This window comes from Cynocephalus volans, chromosome 2 (genome assembly GCF_027409185.1).
Source record: "Cynocephalus volans isolate mCynVol1 chromosome 2, mCynVol1.pri, whole genome shotgun sequence".
Taxonomy (NCBI): domain Eukaryota; kingdom Metazoa; phylum Chordata; class Mammalia; order Dermoptera; family Cynocephalidae; genus Cynocephalus; species Cynocephalus volans.
Window position 1 is genome coordinate 138,759,211 of NC_084461.1, and position 20,671 is coordinate 138,779,881.

At 36.8% G+C, this 20,671-nt stretch overlaps 1 protein-coding gene across 4 annotated transcripts in view; it reads left to right on the forward strand.

The window, feature by feature from the left end:
• Positions 1-20,671, forward strand: part of SGCD (sarcoglycan delta) — a 422,769-nt gene that overhangs the window by 213,766 nt on the left and 188,332 nt on the right. For all 4 annotated transcript variants that reach the window (XM_063084383.1, XM_063084377.1, XM_063084389.1 and 1 more), the window contains exon 3: positions 3,489-3,590. In XM_063084383.1, the coding sequence (XP_062940453.1) occupies positions 3,489-3,590 (102 nt within the window). The remainder of the gene's footprint in view (positions 1-3,488; positions 3,591-20,671) is intronic.

Below are 20,671 nucleotides of genomic sequence, written 5' to 3' on the forward strand. Positions count from 1 at the left end.
CTGCTTTCTGGAATAAGCTGGGTGGAGACTGTGGTGAACTAGAGAGCAAATGGTGTGTCCATGCAGGGCAGCTACTGCTCATCTCAGTGGATGGTGGTCATGTAAGAAGGCAGGCCCAGAATCACCAGAAGTTCCAGTTTTCACGAGGAGCTGGAAACCTGGATTTTTCATTCAGATATTCCAATATTCAAACGTTACTGGGAAATGGAAAAAATAAAAAAACAAAGGCTGTACATAGCGTGTGTGTACACACTCACACACATACTACTTGGAGGAGAGAAAACATGGTGGAGGGACAAAGACAGAAGCTAGACTTCTTTAAAATAAACACTGTATTAGTCTATTTCTGTTACTTATAACAAAATACACAGAACTGGGTGAATTATAAAGAAAACTAATATTGTTGCTTACAATTTCGGAGGCTAGGAAGTCTCAAGTCCGGGGAACACATCTGATGAAGGCTTTCTTTGACGTTGACTTCAGTGACGGAAGGGTATCACATTGCAAAATGGCAGAGCAGAGAGGGCAGAGAGAAAAACAGACTCTCGTGTCTCTTCTTTAAAGCCCTCAGAACCACGCCCTGACAAGTATTAGTAATCCATTCACTACTGCACAGTCCTACAGTCCAATCATCTCTTCAAGGCCCCACCTTTCAGTCACCATAATAGGATTTCCCACCCTCTTTACACTGTCACAGTAGGGACTAAGTTTTGGGGAGACATTCAACCCAAGGCAAATACTTGTTGATTTGTAGATTTGACTTTGGTGCCACATAAATAGTTTACAAATCTATAAAACACAATTGGACTTTAAAAAAGCAGTCATGAAAAATAGAGAGGGAGAAAAAATGAAACAATTGAACCTCACTGGTTATAAAGTAGGTGACGTAACCACACAGAACAAAATTATTTCAAGTGACTTTGAAACCTAATAGTTTGTACTTTCCTCATAAGATATCTTTCAGTTTTTAAACTGAAATTTTTAATTGTTTTTATTAATCATAATGTTAGTTTTGTAGTGGCGTTGATGTCTGAAAGTGTCCTATGTATACTGTGGGCTAAATCAAATGAGTAATCATGTTGGTGTCATTGAGAAAAGGGTTTTTTGGTACAGAAGAAAAGTGATAAACTGTAAAATCTATGAGGTTAAATGGAAAACACCAAGTCCTGAAGTTGAATTAAAGTTGCATGTGAACCTATGGTATATTTCATTTTTTAAAAATGCACACAACTTATCTTGTAGCTTTCTCCACAAAATCAAAGACCAATTCGGTAGCAACGAGCATCCAAAGCTCCTGCTTTGTCATCTTTAAATACAAGTTCCCACTAAAATGAGCCAGTGCTTCTTACTAGAAACAGCTAATTCCAGGCCTAGGGCAGGACATGTGTAAGACAGCTCTGGAACATTTTGTCATACCATGAACAAGAGGTCCATCAAACAGTACCAGGTTGTACTAAGAGGACTCAGGAGCCAGCCTGAAGAGGCTCCCTGACCAAAGGAAGGACAGTTAGAAAACCAAAGGAATACTAACTGTGCTGGAATGAAACAACAACAAAGTTCATAGTAATATTTAGGAAATAAAAACCTTATTGGAGGATATTAGGTAACCAATTCAATATTTTGAAGCTCAGTAAATAAAGGAGGAAAAATCAAGCTGTCAGTTTCCGTTATAAACTATAATTTAAAGTAAGTAAATAGTTGTTGAAATGAAATTTCTCTTTATAGAATATAAAAGATATTTAATAAATATCAGTTAATAAAGTCAGAAGAAATAATAGAATGAGGATATCACCAGTTTGAAACCTCTAGTGAAATCAGAGATCCTCTAGGCAAAGATTACCAATGGCTGATAACATTATAGCAAAAGATGTTTTGTGCCTCCTGATAGTGTAACCTATGTGGTAGGTGGAAAAATGCCCCCAACCCCAAAGATGTCCAAATCCTAATCTCAGAACCCATAAATATGTTACATTACATGGCAAAGGGGAATTTAGGTTGTGGATAGAATTATGGTTGCTAATCAGATAACTTTGAAGTGGGAAGATTATCCTGTATTATTCAGATGTGCCCAATGAAATCACAAGAGTCCTTAAAAGTGGAAGAAGGAGGAAGAAGGTTCAGTGTTAGAGTAATTAGATATGAGAAAGACTCAGCCAGTTGTTGCTGTCTCTGAAGATGGAAGGAGGTAGGGGTGGGGGGCAGGAGCCCAGGTATGTGGGGCAGCCTCTAGACACTAGAAAAAGCAAAGAAGTGGGTTGTCCCTGAGAGCCTCCAGAAAGGAACACAGCCCTTCCAGAACCTTGATTTTAGCCCACCGAGTCCTAGGTCAGACCTCTAACATACAGAACTGTAAGGTAATATATTTGTGTTATTTTAAACCACTGTTTGTGCTTATGTTACAGTAACAATAGGAAACTAATATACTCCATTTTCTAGGATAAATTCTTTCTGGAAAAGTGACCCTGAATCTAATTGAGCCTCCTGATGTAACTACCAATTTACTGGAAATATAGGGGTCAGAGAAACACATTATATGTAATGATGGGAACGTTCAGTGAAAACTAAACTGTGGAAAACTCTATTGGAAAAATGACATTTTATTTATCCAATAAAGTATGTATGTGTGTGAGTGTGTGGATATATGATAGAGATACTGACCAGAGATTTTAGGGAATAACCTAGTATTTTATGTACTAACTAATTTTAGTAGGAAACTTAATTCAAATAAACAAATCATAAAAAAGAGAACATTTGTATTGGTGAAATTTGAATATTGACAGTGATGGTGAGTGTTTGACATTAAGGAATGATTGTTATGGGGGGTGATAATGGTAATATTATGGTTAAACATAATAATGGGTATGTTTATACAAAGGAAGGGAGTGTAGGTGGGTGTAATAGATGATAATAGCCAGAAATTGATAATTGCTGAAATGGGTGATCGGTACATAGTATTTGCTATCCTTTCTATTTTTGAATATATTTTAATATTTCCATGGTAAAACATTAGTAAAAGTGTTAGTAACTAATTTGACTTGTTAATGTTCTGTGAGCAAAAAAACCATGTCCAGAGGCTGGATTTGACCAACACACTGCCAGTTTAAAATTTCTGCAGAGATTTGTGAATAGAATCTTTCACTTTAGCCTAGAGAGTCATTTTTTTCTCTCTTCCCACTCACCTTCTGCCTGCATTCTTTCTGTACTGCCTATGGAAAAGGACCTCCTTCATCTGTGCCAGTGAATGACTAGGGGACATTACAGATTGCTTGCAATAGAATTTTCTCAGAATAAGTGAACAAAAAAGATAATATTCATAATTGCATTGAAGAAAGCCTCCTAGTATTTTATGTTTTCTTTTGGACTCCCTCTCATGCTATACCCTCAAAAAAAAAAAAATCAATAACTTTATTTCAATTTTTGACAGCCTGAGGTATTTTGAAATTTTGGCTAATCATATTTTCCCTGTTATCTCTGTGTCTCTATTTCAGGATGGAATGGGAAACCTGAGAATCACAGAAAAAGGTCTGAAGCTAGAAGGAGACTCAGAATTCTTACAACCTCTTTACGCCAAAGAAATCCAGTCCCGACCAGTAAGTTCTTGTTGAGAGAAGAAGGAATTACTGTTCCTCTGGAAACTAAATGTGGAGAAAATTTATCTTGCGATCAACTGATGTGGAGGATTGGGGTGGGGAGAGATACAGGTAGTGAGATGAATTTGCATTCAAATCCAGAGCCTTGAGTGTAAGCAGAGCTGTGGTGCTACAAGCATTACTGCCAGAGAGAGGGCAACAACCCCTGCTAATGAACTTATAGATTGTGCTGAAAATAAAGCAAGATGATAAATGTGAAAAAGCCTTAAGTACTGTACAAATGCAAGATAATATTAGTATCATTTTTAATTTTTAAGTGCTTCAAAGCAGTCTTTGGAAACACAGAACCAAAGAAGTGGAATTTTGTTTTTCCTTAAGGACTTAGAAAACATTATATTAAGTGAAACAAGTCAGGCACAGAAAGGGAAATACCACATGTTCCCACTTATTTGTGGGAGCTAAAATTAATAAATAAACACACAAACAAACAAAGGGTGGGGGGAAGAAGACTGAATAACCACAAAAATTCCTTGAACTATTTAAGCCAAGTGCACAGATACGATGTGGGGGGGGGAGGGGAGAAGTGGAGAGGAATGGGTAAATGGGCATGAAAATCAAGTGCAATATATTTTGAGAAGTAAAATTAAATTAAATTTTTTTTAAAAAGACTGGACTGTGTAGCCTCTGTGGGTAGAATCAATTCAGTATCACACATTATGCTCTGAACTGGTGTTTAAATAATCACCACAAAATGTGTGCTCTGTTCTAGACACGTTGCTACTCTGCATGTATTAACATTATCTAATTCAACTCACAGATTGGCTCACTGGGGTGATAACTATTGTTGCCCCCATTTTACAGATTATAGAACTGAGGCTTGGAGAAGTAACATGTCCAAAGCTACATACTTATGAGATAGTAGGGCAAGGATTTCAACCCCAGAAATCCAATTCTAAAGCCTTCTGTATTAACCACAGTTACCTGCCAAGCTTTTTCTTTCACTCTTTCTTTTCTTTTTCATCATGTAGAAGTGATTCCTATGTGCCTTGCTTTTATTAACCAATATTATCAAACTGTTTTTTTCTTTTGGGGTGATTTTTGGGGGGTGGGGTGGGTGTTGGTTTGTTCCTTTGCTTTTAATTTTTGATTTTGAGTGAGGTGGGAGGATTTGCTATTTGAAAAGGATTAATAATGCATTTGCTCTGCTTGGGATTGACCCATGTCCACCTGCAAGCAAAAAGTAACGTGAAAATTCCCCAAAGCATCATTTGCATTGTGTGCATTGATTTGGGTAATTAATGAAATTCAGTAACTTGGTGCAGTAGGATATTTTATCTGAATGCTGTCTAAAGTTCTGAATTGTATTAAACTGAATGCAAATATTGAATTGTCAGTACGTTTACTTTCTTGTGTGTTTTATAAAAGAGAGGGAGCCAGATTGTTAAAATCATCAAAACTATCAAATCAATTCAGCCACACGATGATTTTAAAATTTAACTGGAACCCATAGCACACTGGTTGGGCACTTAAAGTACCAAGAGCATTGTGAACATATTCACTGTCATAGAGGAACCTGTTCCCCAGAAGGAGTAATGAGATGACCCTGTAATGAGGAGGGTCAGGTGATAATTCTGCCTTGCACTGAATAGAAACAATTTCAAGCATTTAGGAAATACCTGTTATATGCATTGCTCTTGATCTACGTTTAGTTCTCCCAACCTGGCAAGTTGGTTAGTTAAGTCATCAGTTTGAGTTACTAGTTGTACTTTAGATTAATTATCTTATCTATATTAAACTTGTTTAACTCACTAGTTGGGATTGGTCATTTTCCTCCAATGGTATTGGCAACTTTTTCTGTAAAAGGCAAGATAAATATTTCAGGGTTTTTTCTTTTGTACAACTCTTTAAGAATGTAAAAATTATTCTTAGCTCAGGGCCATGCAAAAATATGCCACAGGCTGTACTTTGCCAACTCCTCTAATCTATATTAGTGATATATCCATAAATATGTAAATACTGTGATTAGACAGGATGTGGTACAGGGAGTACATTCTAAGATAATGGGTAGAAAAGTTGATATGTGTTAAGTAAAACACCTTGAAATAAGTTTCCCTGGTGTAGAATTAAAGTCATATAAAGTAATTGAGAAATGTGTTTTGGAAGACTTGAAGTAGGGCAACTGTTACATCTCTTGGGTCCATATGAAGACATTGAAATTGTAGCAAATATGTCAGCCTGCGTATCTAAAGATTGACAGTCCTCTGATACCAACTCAGAGAACACACGATTGGAAACTTACAAAGTAATGATAATTTCAAATAACTTAATAAATTAATGAGTTAAATTCAATGCTTTCAAATCACTGTTTAAAGAAAATGAAGTGTTAGAATTCACTATTTTCACTGTTCTTAAGTATTTTTTCCTTTGAAAAGTAAATAATGAAAGAGAAACATACAACCTTAACATATAGCCAGAAACATATACCCTCATATGTTTCTGATAATAAATATCTTCTCACTGGAGAAAAAAAGACACAGGCATGCATGCATAATAAAACCCATCAGTAAGTCGTGTGAGCTCTACCTGAGACACCTGCCCGAATCCATCCACTCCCTCTCGCGTGCCACAGCCTAGCCCGAGCCGTGCTCCTCTCTCCCAGCACTGTTATAATAGCCTCCTTGTTGGCTGCCACCTTTCACTCTTAGCCTCATTATCCAAGTTGTGACCAAAGCAGTCTTCAAAATGTCTCTCCACGCCTTTGAAAAGGATTCGCCCTTTACTTCCCATTACATCTAGAATAAAATCTAAATTCCTCACTGAGGCCTATAAAATTCTTTACCAGATGTTCTTCATGAAGGCCTCCTTCTGATCATCCTGGTTATGAGTTCATTTTAGAAAGAACCTCCTTCAACCAATCAACTCATGTAGCACAACTGCCCTATATAAACAGCACACTGGATTTTTCCCCTTATAATTGTCATTATTTGACATTTGCGTAAGAATATATATTTAGAAGAGCAGGAGATGGTCGGATTTTCCCTACTGTGTTCCCCAGCCCTATAACTGTGCCTAGCACATAGTATGTGTTCAATCGATGTTTGCAAAATTGTGTAAATTAAACCCTAAAAATGAAAGTTTTGCTTAAATTTATCCTGTAGAGGCAAGTACTGCTAACGGTTTAGTATACGAGTATTTTTTCAAACATTTTCCATGAGTATATATTGTTTAACATAACCATACTTTGTATGCTATTCTGTACCTATTTTTCTCTAAAGAATATATTACCCGTAAATTTTCTGCATCTAATATTTCAAGTTTTAAAAGCTTTTTTGAGGTAAGCTGACATGTAATAAACTACACATATTTAAAGTTCATAATATGGTAAGTTTGGAGATACGTCTATACACGTGAAACCATGACCACAGTCAAGCTATCGAACAGATGCACCTCTCCTAAGAGCTTCTCCATTCCCCCCCTTTAATCTCTCCACCCTGCCGCATCTACCCTACTTCCCCAGACAATCACTGATCTGCTTTCTGTTCCATACATTACTTTGTATTTCTTAAAAGTTTGTACAAATAAAATCATATAATACATGTATCTAAATAATTTTAAGAATAAATTGTCAGTTTATCAAGATCTTTTTTACAAACCATCTATTTAATATCCAACTTAAAGAATAAGAGTTTTTTGCCTGCAGTTTGGCTATGTCTTGATTTGCTGGGGAGAAATATTAGAAGTGGTTCAGGGCATAGACCTTTAATTTTTCCCCTTTGGATGACATCAGAGCACAGAGAAGGGAATAGAGAATAACATATTGGGCTTGGCAAGAAAGGTGGAATTAGTATCTCCTTGAATTGTCAGCCAAAGTAAAAACAAATACATTGGTGCAGAAAGGTGAAACAACAAGATTAGGAGATGGTGATTTAGTCTATAGGGCTCTTCTCCCCTCAAGCACAGGGATTTTCCCAGCTGGACAGAATCGAGGTTCTGGTAGCAAAAAAGGTAGAAGGAATGACTGTTGGGCAAGCAGCCGATAGAATCTGCAATACTTACTGAGTCAGAACCTCACATGATGCTCATGCGAAACTCACATGTGCTTTCCATTGTCCACTCTGTTATCTTCAGCTTCTTGTTTTTTATTTGTTTGTTATTAATGTATCTGACCACCACTTGTAGACCACCCCTGGAAGACTCTTCTATGTAGAAGTATCTGCAATATCATTCCTTAGTAGACCACAGTTGCTGATTCTGTGTCATGCAGCATCTCCTTCTGCTGTTCCCGTTGAAAAGAGATCAGTGTCCAGTTGAAAAAAACTGGTCAGCTACTCTTAGTGAGAATCACCAATGAAGTAACACAACTTCATTTTGGTTTGGTTTTTCACTGATCTGAGAGGAATATCCAATTCTGTATCCAATTTCATTATTAAAGGTTGCAACCTTGATAAAGTCGTTACAAATTGATCAGTGTGATAGCAATCACTTAGAAAGATAAATTAATGAGAAAATGTTCACCTTTCTAAAAATTTCCATCTGGGAATTGAATGAAAGCCTCAGGACCTTCCAGCTTCAGCCACATGGATGCACAGCTACTAAGTGGTAAAAGACCATGTTGCTCAGAAACTAGATTGAGAAGGATGCACACTATATTAAGTATTCCACCATGGCTTCCAGAGACAGCCTGTCCTAGAAATACCACTCAAATACATTAGCACAGAAATTTGCAATTAAGGGATTTAATGCCATAAAACTCTATATTTGGATCCCTATTTCAATGTGATTAGGCATCTTTTTAGTTGCACTAAATACAACTACAAATTTTTGGCAGGAGCTACTAGTAGATAGATTGAATGAATGTATACTAAGGAGACCTTTATTCACAAAGTATCATTTGGACAAAAGTGGCAAATCCTTATTCTGCAGAGAGGCTTCTTACCTTGCTTCTCAAGATGCTGCAATTAGATGATGCTTTTACATAACTTAATGTCAAGTGGCAAAAGAAAGGAAACTAATATGTATTGAGAACCTGCTGTGTTCTAGGCATACAGCAATGGGAAAGTTGCGTAATGGTTTTATCTCATACTCTCCTTAGACTATGCTTGAGGATAGGTGTAGGGGTCCTAGCTCATTACTGTATTGAATTTAAAAATTTAGGAGAGGAGAGGGTAGAAAGAGAAGTTGGAGGAGGGATCAAAAAAATTACATTAGGAGAATAAAGTGAAAAATTACAATATAAGTCTTGAGTGTATTCATATGTCTTTTAAAGTATTTTATCCTATAAAAAATTTCCTGCTTTAAGATGTTCTCACCTACCAAAACCTGCATATCAAATTATGAAATCATATCTAAATGTGGTTTTTAGAAGTTGCCTATACCGAGAGGTGGTATAACACCATGGTTAAGCACATGTAGTGTACTGTTGGACTTAGGTGGTAACTAGTGCTACCATTTGCTAGATTGGTGACCTTTGAGCAGTTTCCTAACTTTTCCAAACACTTGTTTTCTTACCTGTACAACTGAGATGATATCAGTACCTACATCATGGGTAGCTGTAAGTAAGGTAATGATTCTTAAGTGCTAATACAGAGTTTGGCATGAGGTGAATGTCCAGAAATGGTAACTGCTGCCCTCAGCCCCTTCTAAAGATGATGATAGCAATAATAATTGTCACTGACTGTTATCATCAAGACCAAATGGTCTTTCCTCTGCTTGAATATCTTCTCTTTGAAAAACTCACTACCCTCAAAGGAAACCCATTTCATATTCAGTAGCTTTTAGTTTAAAATTTTTCTTTCATTGAGTTACACGCTTCCATTGTCAACTCACTCGTCTCATTCTTAAAGTTTTTTGCTGGGTCTGGCATCCTAGACCATTGGCATAGTCTTTCTGGAAAAGTAACTTGACAATATATGTCAAGTATCTTTCATATGTTTATACAATTTGATCCAGTATTAACATTTTCACTCATTTTATAGCATAGCAGACACAAAATAAAATATTTAAAGATCAAAACACGCACATATGCCAGTGCTGTACAAAGTCCTGTCTAATTGTTTGTTCATATTTAAGTCTGAATTCTACATATAAAATATGGTTTGTGGATTTCCAAGTTTGTCAATATTTATGAAAGTTATAAATACCTGTATACTCCTTGGAACTCTGAAATGGTCATCTTCACCATGAATCTTACTTTTGAACTTGTTGTCTCATAAGAATGATTTTTTTTAAATTCCATTTTGATTTTAATATAATCTCAATTGAGATTTATCACACCAGCATGAATTACTAACACATATGCAGGATAGAGGTTGAAAGCCTCTAATAGTTTAATTACACCAGTTACTTCATTTAAAGGTTGGGGCAATAAGGCTCAGAAAGGAAGTGGGAATTACCAAGGTATACCCAGCTAAAGTTGGAACTAAAATCCAAGATTGTGATTCTTCCATGTGAGCCCACTGTTTAGATGGTAATTAATTTTCTCATGATACCATACTTAGTATAAGTTGAGTTACTGCATTAGTCCATTTTCTGTTGCTGGTGAGAGAATACCTGAAACTGGGTAATTTATAAGAAAATGGAATTCAGTTGTTACAGTTTTGAAGACTGGGAAGTCCAAGGTCCAAGGGGTGAATCTGGTGAGTGCTTTCTTCTGGGTGAGGACACTGTAAAGAGTCTTGTGGCAACACAGGGTATCACACGGTGAAGACTGAGCAAGAGTGTTTCCACATGCTCACTTGCTCTCCTTATAAAGCCCCCAGTCTACTCCCTGATAACCTATTAAACCATTAATCCATGAATGCATTAATCCATTCATGAAGGCATAGTCCTCACCTGTTAAAGACCTCACCTTTCAAATAATATATTGGGGATAAAGTTCCAACATGAGCTTTGGAGGGGACAAACATTCAACCCACAGCAGTTACACATGATGATTTCCCTTCCATGAGGAATAACTTTCACTGGAAGGCACATTTTGTCCTCTAGGATTCAAAAGCACTAAAGGAAACTGGAAACAACAGTGGATAATGCAACAAAACTTAGCTTAATTGTGGTTTATCTAATCACTGAGATGATATTCATAATAGATTTTTTGTAAGGGGTATGTGAAATAATTTAAGTGACCCATCTTATAAATTAAGTGAGGTACTCATATTGATATGAAGACCTATGACAAAAGTTAGTAACAGAATCCAGCCCACAGATATAGTTTATTTGCCTCAAACAGTATTTTCCTCTTAATATGCATTTGTTCCTAATATTTAAAAACCTGGAGATTTCACATTTTAAAAAATTGATATTTGTGATTCTCATGAAAGAACAGAAAACCTGGCAGAGTGGTTTGGTATTCCTAAGGGCTGGACCTCTGTTGCAGCTTTCTCCTTTAGATGGGCCATTTGTTCTCCAGTTTGTCACATTCACCGCAAGCCACTATTATCTCACACCAACTGCTTAACTCATTCATATGAGGTATCTCTGAAGTCCCTTGCAGGAGCAGCCCCTAGATTTTGGAATTGTGAATGTGTGTATCTCATCATGCAGGAGTGAAGGAATTAGGTTGATTCCCTAGGATTACACTCACTCTTAACTCATTCTTTCTTTTTGTTTCTTTCTCTTGTGCCCGAATTCTTTCTAGCCATCTTGCTCCTGTGGTCTCCACTCCTCCCACCTCCCCACTTTATTGGGGTGTCACTGACAAATCAAAATAGTATATATTTAAGGTGTACAACATTAATGATGTTTTGATATGCATTGTGAAATGACTTAATCACAATTAAGCTAATGAATATATCTATCAGTTCATGTAATTACCTTTTGTGTGTGTGTGGTGAGAATACCTAAGATCTACTCTCTTAGCAAATTTTAAGTATGCAATGCATAAGTGTTTGTAGAGGATTCATAAAGCAAATGTACTTCATAGGGCCTGGTTTTCCAAAGCCTTGCAGTTTCAAATTGCCCTTGCAAAGGACAAGAAATTTTCCTCAGGCTATAAAGTCTCTGGTATAAGATAAAGATTTGTAACACAGCAAGGTTGCTGGCTCAAAGACAGACTAGTTACTGATTGATATGTAAAGATACTGGGAAATTGCTGTAAGAAGGGAATGTTTGCTAAGATCAAGCTTTTGTTAATGGATCACTTAATTGCCTTACTGGAATGTCATCTGGCTTGTTTCACTGAAAGTTACCAGCCAGTACTGTTAAACTATAACCCCACCTATGTTCTCTTCCTGTAACTTCCTGGTCTGGAGAATAAGTGCAGGAAGAGAACCCCAATTCGTCGTTAATTTCTCAAGGAAGGAATGCCTCTCGCTTGAGGATTCTGGGGAAGTTAACTGCTTCGGGGCTTCTCACTGCTCAGAAGAGATGGCCTTTGAGTAATCGTTTGTGGCTCCGTCACCTGGGGGAAGAGGGGTGACAAATTCGTGGGGGGCAAAGCAACAAGTGTTAACTATAGCCACCATGTTGTGTGTTAGGTTTCCAGAGCTTATTCATTTTATAACTGAAAGTTTGTTCCCTTTGACCAACTTCACTGCATTTTGCTCATCTTACCCCCACCCTAGTATCAATCCTACTCACTGTTTCTATGAGTTCAACCTTTTTAAATTCAACACATAAGTGAGACTATGCAGTGTTTGTCTTTCTGTGACTGGCTTATTTTACTTAATGTCCTCCACATTCATCCATGTTGTCACACAGTATCTTTCTTTTTTTAAAGGCTGAATAGTATCCCATTATTTATTCCTTTCACTCTATACCACTTTTTCTCTACCCATTCACTGATTAGTGAACACTTAGGTTGATTCCCTATCTTGCGTATTGTGAATAATGGTTCAGTGAACATGGAGGTGCAGATATCTTTTGAAGGTAGTGATTTATTACCATTGGACATATACCCAGAAGTGGAATTGCTGGATCCTATGGTATTTCTGTTTTTAATTTTTTCGAGGAACCTCAGGAGAGTTTTCCTTAATAACTATACCAATTTATATTCCTACCAACAGTATATAAGGGTTCCCTTTTCTCCACATCCCTTCCAACACTTATATTTTGTCTTTTTGATAGCCATCCTAACAGGTGTGAGGTGATGTCTCATTGTGATTTTAATTTGTATTTCCCTAATTAGTGACATTGAGTATCTTTTCATATATTTGTTGGCCATTTGCATGTCTTCTTTGGAAAAATGTCTATCAGGTATTTTTCACTTTTTAAATCATATTTTATTTTATTTTATTGCTGTGAGTTATTTGAGTTTTTTATACATTTTGAATATTAACCCCTTACCAGATATGTGGTTTGCAAATATTTTCTCCCATTCTATAGATTGGCTTTTTGCTCTATCAATCACTTCCTTTGCTATGTAGAAACTTTTTAGTTTGATGTAGTTCTACTTGTTTGTTTATTTTTGCTTTTATTACCTGTGCTTCTGGTGTTATACAAAAAAAAAAAAAAAATCATTGCTAAGACGAACGTCATGGAGTTTTTCCCTTATGTTTTCTTCTAGTAGTTTTATGACTTTGGGTCTTACATTTATGTCTTTAATCCATTTTTACTTGGTTTTTGTGTATAGTGTAAAATAATCCAATTTCATTTTTTGTATGTGGATGTCCAGTTTTCCCAGCACCATTTGTTGAAGGGACTGTCCTTTCCCCATTGTGTATTCTTGGTGCCTTTGTTGAAGATTAGTTGACCGTACATGTTGGTTTATTTCTGGGCTTTCTATTCTATTCCATTGGTCTATGTGTCTGTTTTTATGCCAATACCATATTGTTTTGATTATTATAGCTTTGTAATATAGTAATTAAATTCCTTTGAAATCAGGAATTGTGAAATTGTGATGCCTCCAACTTCATTCTTGGTTTTGAAATCATACGCAAGCTCAATGGCAGGTGGGAATGGTCTTAGAACTTCTAGACACTGAGTCTTTGACTCACCACAGCCATTCCCCACCTGAGTCTCCTAGGACATGCCTCCTTTTCATGCTTATTCCTCTAACCACTAAACAGCATAAACTGGGGAAAGAAGCAGACAGGGACAAGAAGGTGCATAGTGTGTAAGAGGCAAAAACCAAGAAGTAACATGGGATGGCAGACATACACAAGCTTTGTTGAAAAGGCTCTATTGACAATTTAGTTTCAATGAGCAGAGCTTTGTCTCTGGTTAGTTTAGAAACTGAATGAAGGCTGTGGTGGCCTCTCCTCTGTAAGCAAAACAGCTTTAACTCCCAGCTGAATATATTGCACACAAAACTGTATTTTCCATGGCACTTGCATGGAACATGAGCATCTTACTGTCTTTAATTAAGAAGTTAGCTGGACCATGAAGTATTGCTTGAGTAAATAAAAGTAAATAAAAGTGATTTGTACTAAGAGGGGTGCATTAGGCATCTTTGCATTTCTTTGCTCACATGTAAATTATGACATTATTAAAAATTGGAATGGTCATCTACAAGCCCATCTGTACTGGGAAAGCCAATTGCCATTTCCCAAATGTACCTGTCTGTTTATGTGTTGTAATTTATTGCAGACAGTAGTGTGAACCAGGTGCTTGCTTTTATTTTTTTAAGCAGACACAAAGTTTGAATAGACTTACACTTAATACTATAGTCAGTTTGTTTGTTTATCCTGGAAAACAGAGATAGCTATTCAAAGGCTGTTGGTTGCTGCGGAATTAAAATGGGCTGATTTTAATCTTCCTTTAATTTGGGAGAAATTGACTTTGCATGCTTTTCTTAGTTGAAGTTCATGCTGAAAATGTAAGTGTTACTGAGGGCTTCAGTCAGTTCTCAGTTATAACTGTTATCAGCCGGAGTTCTGGTAGAAGACATAGGTCCAAACTTCAAATAAAGCTGAGAATGTCTTATTGAATGATTTGAGGTTGATTGGGCAGGGATGGTGCCCCCAATTCTTTCCTGTTGCCTTTCATCGTTCACGAATACCCACCATTAGAATTTCATTTATTTAAAGACTCCTGGATCTCTCAAAAATGTTTATGCATGCCAGACTCCTACTGCAAATACCTCATCCCCCTATGCATTTCCAGAAAGGACTGAAAATAGCTGATAAGAAATATGTGCAGTAACATAGTAACAAAAGATACAATGGGTTAAGATTAGGAAAAATAGAAGAGGCAGAGATGGGAGCAAGTTAGAAGGATACGGAGGCAAGGCCAGGGCATCCCATGTAGTTGCTCTTACTAAGCCTGGAGTTTGGTTATGAATTTTAAAGAGAGGCACAGTGTGTTGGATGAAACTTTCTATCTTTATAATCTATAGATTCAATTAAAATGTCCTGGATGGGGAGGGGAGTTAAAGGCAGCAGTTTGGCTTTCTAGACAGTACACTAGATTCAAAGAGGGGTCTGGGTTCTCTCCTCATAGTCCTGCTGATCAGCAGTGAGCCCTCGAGCAAGTTATTCCTCTCCTTGTCTCAGCTTCTTTATCTGTAGAACTAAAGAGGCTGGATGTAATTGATGGTTTTCTACAACTTTGGGGGGGGGGGTTGTCATGGAATCTTTTCAAAGCCAAATATTGCTTGCAACTCCAACACCCAAACCAGGTAGAAGATGAGCTATTGAGGTTGAACTGGGGATGGGGCCCAGCAGCCAGTTGCATGCTCACCTGTCACCAGCCACAGGATGCTGAGGCCCGGGGGGGGGGGCAGTGTTTCCACAGACCAAAGTTTGAAAACTTCCAAAGTATATGAAAACGTAGCCCCACTTTATCTGCATCATCTAAAATATACCCTTTACCTAGTAGCTTTGTTTTATACCATGTATCATGTCATATCACGTTAATTATGTATGTATGCCTGTATATATGTATGTATTATATGTATATATTATACAATATTTATATACATACCTATTTGCTTTCTCTATTATTATATAATCTCCATGACAGCAGGGATGGAGAAAGGCAATGCTGAGTGGTATTTATGACAGGCTCTGGAATACTAACTTCCTGGATTCAGATTCTGGCTCTGCCATTTACTAGCTGTGTGCCCTTGAACAAGATACTTGACTTTTCCTGTACCTCGTTTTACTCCTCTGTAAAATGGGCACAATAACAGCACCATCTCAGAAACTTATTACAAGATTGTAAGAGTTAATCTACAGAAAGTTTATAGAACAGTACCTTGAATATAAAGCACTATATTTAATTTGAATATAAGAATTACATATTATTATTAGCATTTATTAATATATTATTAATGGCTTTATTTACCACTGTCTCCTTAGTTCCTATACTAGGAGGAAAACAAATGGTAGGAAAACAAATTATTATTGTTTGAACAAATGAATGTTCTCTTAGGATCCTTCTGGCTCAAAGATTCTGTAAGAAACTCTCAGGAAGACAGAGACAAATAGGAGGAGCTTATATATTGATAAAATAATTACAGAAAATTTATCAATATATAAGCTCCTATTAAAGAGAGGGGCTTATACATTATTATTATAAATTATAAATAATTATAAATTATTATATCAATGTATAAGCTTCTCTCTTTAATAGGAACCTATATATTGATAAATTATGTGTAAAAGTCACATACTAAGTATTCAATTATGTAGAAAATGGCATGAGCAACTATATGGCATGAGGCCACAGGGGAGTGGGAACAGACTGGGTGGAGGAGAAAGAAGTAGACTAAAGGTATTGAAGTCCATCTTTTTCACCTCTGCAGTTTGGCCCTGCTGTAAGCTTTCCATAGACTGATAAAAGCTCCCAGGTATGGGCCTGTGTGTTACAGACAGGACAATTTAACAAAGCAAGATTAGCACTTCTAGTTCTTCAAAACTTCGAGCTTCTTCTCATCACCACTGTGGCATATCAACATCGTCCAACACTTTTGATTTCAGGAACATCCTAGCCGCCTTGGAATAACTACTTGATGTTGAGACTGCTTGATGCTTATGTCATAAATGACATTTAAAGGAAAAAAATGCATGCCAGAGTCCACTGTGATTTGATTTATGTTACTTTAATGGTACAAAGAGCTCTACTTCAGTGAGGGGCATCTCACAGCCACTAATACCTGCTAAGTACTTGGGGAGAACAATGGGGAGAGAAGCTAGCTTTAAGGAAGGCACATGTTTTCATATCTCCTTCAAAGCTTTGTTATTCTTTGCTCCTAAATTGTTGGGAAAAAAAAATGTTGCTTTGAAAAACACTTTTTCTTAATGCTTTGATCAAAATATACTCACCCCCTCGCAACTCTGGTCACACCCAGTGCTTTATAATTACCATGGGTGTGTTGCACTGTTAGTCTCAATTTTTAAAAACTTGTCCATTGCCAAAAAAAAATTGATAATTTTTCAGGAGATGTAATTTCAGAGGCTGAAAAAACACTTCTTTGCCGTATGAAATTATAAGCAAATACTTACTCTGACTTTGATTTTGTGATCTCTCTCAGCAGCTCAGAGTAACCTTCTGATACAGTGCTCTGTAAATTATTACCAGCGATGTATGTTTTAAACGGCTGTGGCCTAAATTATGAGTGTGGGACTTCCCATTTTCATGAATGATTTTGTTTTTATCAGCATTGATTCTATCTCTAGGTGAATACTAAATGGTCTGCAAAGTAAACGAGGCTTTTAAGACATAAATATTTTGCAGATGTACTTGCATTTTGGAGGGACAAAAAGGAAAAGTAGACTGTGAGAGTAATCATCATGTTGAAAGTACGAGACAAACATACTGCCATGCTTTCTTCCTTGCTTGGTGCAATAAGGTAGATTTCTCCACCTAGTAAGCCACAAGCTTCCATTTTGCAGCCTCAGAGTCATGGAAATAAAAAGTGGCATCTCTCTACAGTAAAAGACAAGTACAGATGGTACCATAATTGAAGTTTTCCATCATCAAGCTGTGTAGATTGGTTTTAGCCCTCAGTTAAGGCTCAGGCAGTTATTTTAAAAAAAAAAAATGAGAAGAATGTTTATGGAAGGGTGAATTATCCTTATGTGGTAGTTCGTTAGGAGATGAGAAACGGAGTTGGGTCTATTTTTAAATCACTAATGCATAAGTATTCATATCATTGTGTGTATATATAGTTTCCATGTTTGTTCCTAGTGTCAGTTGCTAACAAACCAAAGCCTTTCACTTATTTCTTAGCATTCTTGATAACCTTTTGACTTGTTTTACCATGTGAATTTTCTGAGCCATGGTTCCTATTGCTGCCACAAAGAGTTTATTAAAACACAAAGTGTTCCTTTCTTTCTTATCATATCTTAGCAGAACTCGAGTTAAAGAGTACTGTGGTTTGAATGCATTTTTCCAAAATTGGTGTGCTTAAACTTAATGGCCTATGTGATGATATTGACAGGTGGGTCCTTTAAGAGGTGATCAGGTCATGAGGGCTCCTCCCTTGTAAATGGTTACAGCAAATAGGCGCCATCGTGGAAGTAGAGAGCAGACTTTGCCGATGCCAAACTTGCTTGTGTCTTCATCTTGGACCTCCCGGCCTCCTGAACTGTGAGAAAATAAATTTCAATAGTCTACGGTATTTTGTTATAGCAGCACAAAGACAGAAATGTAGAGGGAGAAGTTTAATGAAAAGAGAACAGATTGGCAGCTTTATGACAGATGTCATAAAAGTATAAAAAGATGGGTGGAGGACAGTTACCTTCTCTCTGGGGGTGAAGGTACTAGGAACTCTTCTTCTCAGGGTTCTCCACCAACACTGATTATATGGTGAGGCTACATGTTTTGATTTTTAAAGTTGGCCCATATGGCAAAAAGTCCATTTTAAAAATTACCTTTGAAAAAAACCTTAAATCACTCACAAAGTGTAGTATCCATGGCTTTATATGCACAGCCTTGTAGAGTAAATCTAATGTCCAGGAGAACCACTGAGGCTGGGTAAAGTAAAAGAACAGTCTGGACACTCAAATTATTCTGTTCTTGAGGCAACTAACAAATTGTTATGAGGAAACTGGGAATGGTTAAAAAATTTTAAAGTGTTCCTAAGTGCCTTCAAGGTTTTATTGTTCTAATATTGAATATCCATCACTTTAATAAGTATTGAAAGATTTGCTGTTGTGGAGATTAAATGGTTTAAAAGTACCTTGCAGAGGGCCTAGCCCATAGTAATTGCTCATTAATGTTCACTGAATTTGAGTCAAAATAATGTGTGATTAGACTCTTATCTTATAATAGCTAATAGACACTGTGTGCTAATGTAAAATTATCTCATTCATTCCCTGTATTGACCCTAGTATGGATCTATCATTCTGATTTTCTGTTTAGAGATGAGCAGCCAAAGGCTCAGAAAGAACACATACCTAGTTTTCTAACCCAGGTTGGAACCCTTCCAAACACCTTAACTGGAGTACTATGCTATCTTGGGATAGTGGACAGTAGTTACAGTTTGGCCTGTGCTGTTTACCTGGCTTGCTTTTTCTCTATAACCCAAAGAAACATGCAGGACCCTGGCCAGTTTCATGAAGAAACCATCTTATTTCCTTTCTCTACCAGTTGCTGTTTCTCTAGCCATTCCCCATACCGTCTCTGATGACTTCTCTTCTGTAGTTTTTCCTCATGTCATCACAGCTTCCTGTGGAGGTCATCTTTTTCTCCATTCAGACCAAGAATATCCTAAATTGTACATCTACCACTACACCATTATTTCTCTCTATTTATGCCTTTTATTAGAATGGTATTATAATATCTCTTTGGAAATAATCAAAGACCCAAATTAAGTCCTTGTCTCAGGAAAAAAAATGCAATGATATCCCAGAGACATTAGATTCTCAGAAATGTCTTCATCCAGCACCTCAGACTACATGTTAATTTTTGAGTTTCTAAGTGTTCTACTGGTTTCTCAGTCTGAGTCTATCAAAATAAAACAAATATGGATTTATAAAAACTTACAGAAATTGAACATTACCAAAAACCTAATGTTTTTTTAACTCTGGTTTCTTATCTCAACTACAGAACACAGCAAATATGAGTAACTATTTTCTCAGTCCTTCCAGTTCTCCAAATACCTAGTGCCACTGTAGATGTTAGTTATACATAATGGATACCTCAGGGTGTAATTACCTCTGGGAATGCCTTTGGAGAAATGATTGCCTTCTCCATTCTAAATTCAACTTGCCTTGTAAATTCTTCTCAATAATAGGTACAAGAACCCACAATGATTCTCATTCCTTAAACTATTCTTATATTTCTTATTAGCCCAAACTGACATACTCACAATATGGCTAAAAGCACAGTACACCCACTTATACAGTAAATATTCTTGGATGAACTTTTCTTGCACTTTTAAGATGAAAACTTTTCTCCCATCTCCTTTAGGTATTATGGTGGGTGTGCATGTCAGTCAGTGTAACACCATTAATTTGTGTATTTTCTGGGTGTAGTATTCATTAATGGCAGCCTAGGGAATAGCTAAAAGTTTTCCTGATCAATTTGTGTGAATTACAATTAAATGCAGAGAGTATATTTGGATATCATCAGTGTTGCACATTATTCTGGTTTTTTGCCAAGAAGATTTACAAGATGAACTTCTCTGGTCCTTCCCAGCTCCATGGAGCAATTGGATATTCCCCCACACTATGCAGTCACCAGTGTATAAAAGTGGAAATCCAACCTTGCCATATGTTCACACAGGCTTAGGCTCATATTGCTTGCCCTAGCCCAGCCTCTACTCCATTTACTAGTTTATCCTTAGCCTTTGTCACTTCAAAATCATCCTTTTGTGTGTGGCCTTGCTTGGTTCTTTAAACCTCATTCTGCTTCTCCAACTTTGATGTGTATTTTCTCCCTCAGTTGTGGTGTGAGTTCTTCCTGCTTAACTCTATAGCTTTTAGCCATGCTAGAATTTTCCCTATAGTCCGCATATTGAAATGCTTTGGATATTTTCATTCCTGTGCTCATTCTTGCAACAGGGCACTTGTGAAGGCAATACAGCATAGTAGCAAAGTATATGTGATTTAGTGTTAGACAGAAACTGCCTTTGAAGCTTGGCTTTGAGCCTCACTAGGTTTGTAGCTTGGGGCATGTTACTTGATGTGTTAGCAGTTTATTTTCCCTATCCATAATATAGGCAACTATATTACCCATATGGGTAAGTATTTTAGAGTTGT